This window comes from Wolffia australiana, chromosome 17 (genome assembly GCF_029677425.1).
Source record: "Wolffia australiana isolate 7733 chromosome 17, ASM2967742v1".
In the NCBI taxonomy this organism is placed as follows: domain Eukaryota; kingdom Viridiplantae; phylum Streptophyta; class Magnoliopsida; order Alismatales; family Araceae; genus Wolffia; species Wolffia australiana.
This window is the reverse complement of record NC_135851.1, coordinates 7218260-7221305: the sequence shown is the minus strand read 5'-3', so window position 1 is coordinate 7221305 and position 3046 is coordinate 7218260. Positions and strand designations below refer to the sequence as shown.

Below are 3046 nucleotides of genomic sequence, written 5' to 3'. Positions count from 1 at the left end.
ATATACTGTCGCTTGCTGGACGCGAACTGACTCAGACGGTGTCTTCCAGCTCCCTCATCCTGCTCTGAATCACACCCAGTTGTGCTCGTTGTACCCGCACTGTCGAGAAGAATGCCGATGAATGAAAGCGCGCCTTCATGAAACGACGGATGCACGACCTCTATCTTCAAGAATGGATCCAGGGTTCCCGCGGTCGCCACAGTCTTGTTGGCCCAAATGACATTTGCATATTGCATCAACTTATTATAAATTGCAGAGCAGGCGGAGCGCAATGCCTCCCTCCGCTCGTCGTCCAAGGTAGACCCAGCATAAGCCATAGCATGTTCTAGTTGGCCCCTGAGGTCTGAGATCAACGACGTCACGTCAGTGATTGGCAATCTCTTTACCGAACATATGTAGTCAGAACCCGCAGAAATTGGCCCCAAGATACCGATATATTCCTCTATTAATTCCTAGTCCTCTTGACATAGTGCGTAGTCCTTACATGGTGTGGCAAGGAACCTGACCGCCATATGGTCTAGCACGTCCTTCTATGTAAGAGCACGCTCTAACATCTTGAATGTGGAGTTCCATCGTGTCGGGCAGTCCACTTTTATCTTGTTCGCTTCAGGAAGTTCAAACATCTTGCACATATCTACATATTTCTCCACCCTCTGTGTGGACCCCTGAATGGCGTTGACGATCGCTTTGACACGTGAGACGGCTACTCCCAAGGGTGCATAAGTCGGTGAACTGAATTCGTCACCTTGTGAGTCGATGAGTTCATTCGTCCGCAACGCAGCATATGGCCGAAGATCTCGAACACGTATTGTGCCAACTTCTGGTGCTTCAGGGTTACGTATGATCCTCAGTCCGGCTTGGACTACAAGGTTCAGAGCATGTGCTATGCACGGTACATGCCTATCCATAGTGAAATCTGGATTTACGGAACGCAGCTGAGTTACAATCAACGCCATCATAGTTTTGTTGTTAGACGCGTTGTCCGTCGTAATGGCACAGAGCTTCGACTCTATCCCATACTCATATGCAACCTCCACAATGAGTTTCACCAGGTTTGTGCCGCAATGAGACCCCCTGATCCGCCGGATTGCAAGTAGTAGATCGCACAGCTTCCAATCGCTGTCGATCCAGTGGGCGGTTACCCCTAGAAAGTAGAGGTTGTTTCCTGACGTCCACGCGTCCACTGTTAGTGAGACGCTATGAATTCCAGCGAACATCTCTACTAGCTTTATTCGGACTTCTGTATACATGGCAGTCGCCGTTGCTTTCGCCGCATCAGGGCCAGGGACGTCGCCAACCAACTGTGTCCCGTAGTACCATAATCTTCTGAATGACTTCTTCTTCACAAGTCGCCACGGAAGATCATTGTCGCAGATGAATTGGACAAACTCTTCCTTCGTGCGCTCTGTGGAGATGCCACATAAGTAAAGCTTCGCTGACAGGAAGTCATACTCGAACAACCTCTTCTGATTCTTGTGGACGCCCTTCAGTTGATCGTGAATTTTGCGATGCGCCTTCTCTATGTCTCCAGAACACGTTCGTGCTCTTATTCTTATCCCACCTGATAATGACCTTATGATCGGGGTTTTGCGCTAGACACAACGTACACTGATACTCATCCGGGCCGAGTTCTATAAAATGGTCTATAACTTTAGACCGCTTGCGCCTACCACTTCGAGATGACACGTTGTCATCGATCTCCACCACGTCGCACTCCTCAGACTCAGACACCGTGGCTCTAGCTGTTGACTTCGGAGTGGTAACAGATGTGGATTCCATATCTATAGCATAAACAAGCACACCACATTTATAAACAATACATATTACTTTCGCTCGTTAGATTCTTCAAGCTTAGGTCGAAGACTCCTGATGCGTAATTTGAATTCCTAATCACCAAAAAAAATTACAAAAACTAGATACCACTGAAATTTCACAAACAGATTTTTTCACTTTCTCTTTCTAGAACTAATTGCTACAATTCTATGATTCTTAATCCTGATCGAAATTTATAACTAAAGTGTTAAAGCTTTTTAAACTGCCTATCATACAAATTTAAATCAACCGACTTGACTTACTTTCTCGCTCTAGATTTTAGTTCCAACTGCGATGACTCTTAATGCCCTATTTAAGCTTGCAATCAAAGTTTTAAAAAGTCAATCAAAATAAATACATTTCCAATCACAATAAATACATTTCAAAGCAAGCTATGACAAAAATTGATATAACCAATTTTAAATCCTAATCACAATTTTAAATCTAGATTTCAGTGCACTATTTTGAAGAATCTTGATGCCAAATTTTAAATCCTAATCACAATAAAGCACTTCTCAACGAAATTTTAAATCCTAATCTTGACTGCGTTGAAGAGAAAAGATTGCATTTTTCAATCACAATGAACTTATCTATGAGAAAAGAATACGTCGTAAAACTGAAATTTTAACATCATGTGATAAATTTCATGGAAAGGGAAATTAGAGTGAGTAAAAACTTCTAAATTCGTGATCAGGGTCCCGAAAAGGGGACCTGAAGAATAAAATTACACGAATTCAGAATTCATGGCCCTTGATGAATGCATGATGCATGGTGAGCGCGACAGTTTCTATCGAATATTAGATGAAAATAATGTCAAACCGGGAAGTTCCCACGGGTGAAAACTAAAATGGATGATGGAGACATTTGTGTGTAAGTAAGCAGATGGAAAATGAACCAACTTAGGTATGAATTGCAAGAAACCAGATATAGATGGATATGTGGGGGTTCCTAGAATACTAGGTAATCAAACAAAGATAACAATGACAGTGATGATAATTATAAATGGAGCGGCAACAATAGTGGTACAACAGTGGTGCTCTATAAGGTCATTCATGTGCTTTCTCATGTTGGGGATTTGTATCATGTTGTCACTAGTCTTCTTTATATTTATTTTCTCTCCCCGATGATATTTTTTCTGCATAATTCTCACCTGTGAGAAACCTTACCCCTGTTACATCCATGTAATGCATGATCTGATATGCCTATTGATGTTTCGCAAAGCAGAGAGACACGC

The 3046-nt window shown here is 42.7% G+C and overlaps 1 protein-coding gene across 1 annotated transcript; it reads right to left on the bottom strand.

Moving 5' to 3' along the window:
- Positions 1–530: 530 nt before the first annotated feature.
- On the bottom strand, positions 531–1779 carry LOC144714208 (putative transcriptional regulator tpeD). The gene is made up of 2 exons (XM_078588910.1): positions 1608–1779; positions 531–1561 (listed from the first exon to the last, which is right to left on the bottom strand). Exons 1-2 carry the CDS (start codon positions 1777–1779, stop codon positions 531–533), a joined length of 1203 nt encoding a protein of 400 aa, XP_078445036.1.
- Positions 1780–3046: the final 1267 nt, after the last annotated feature.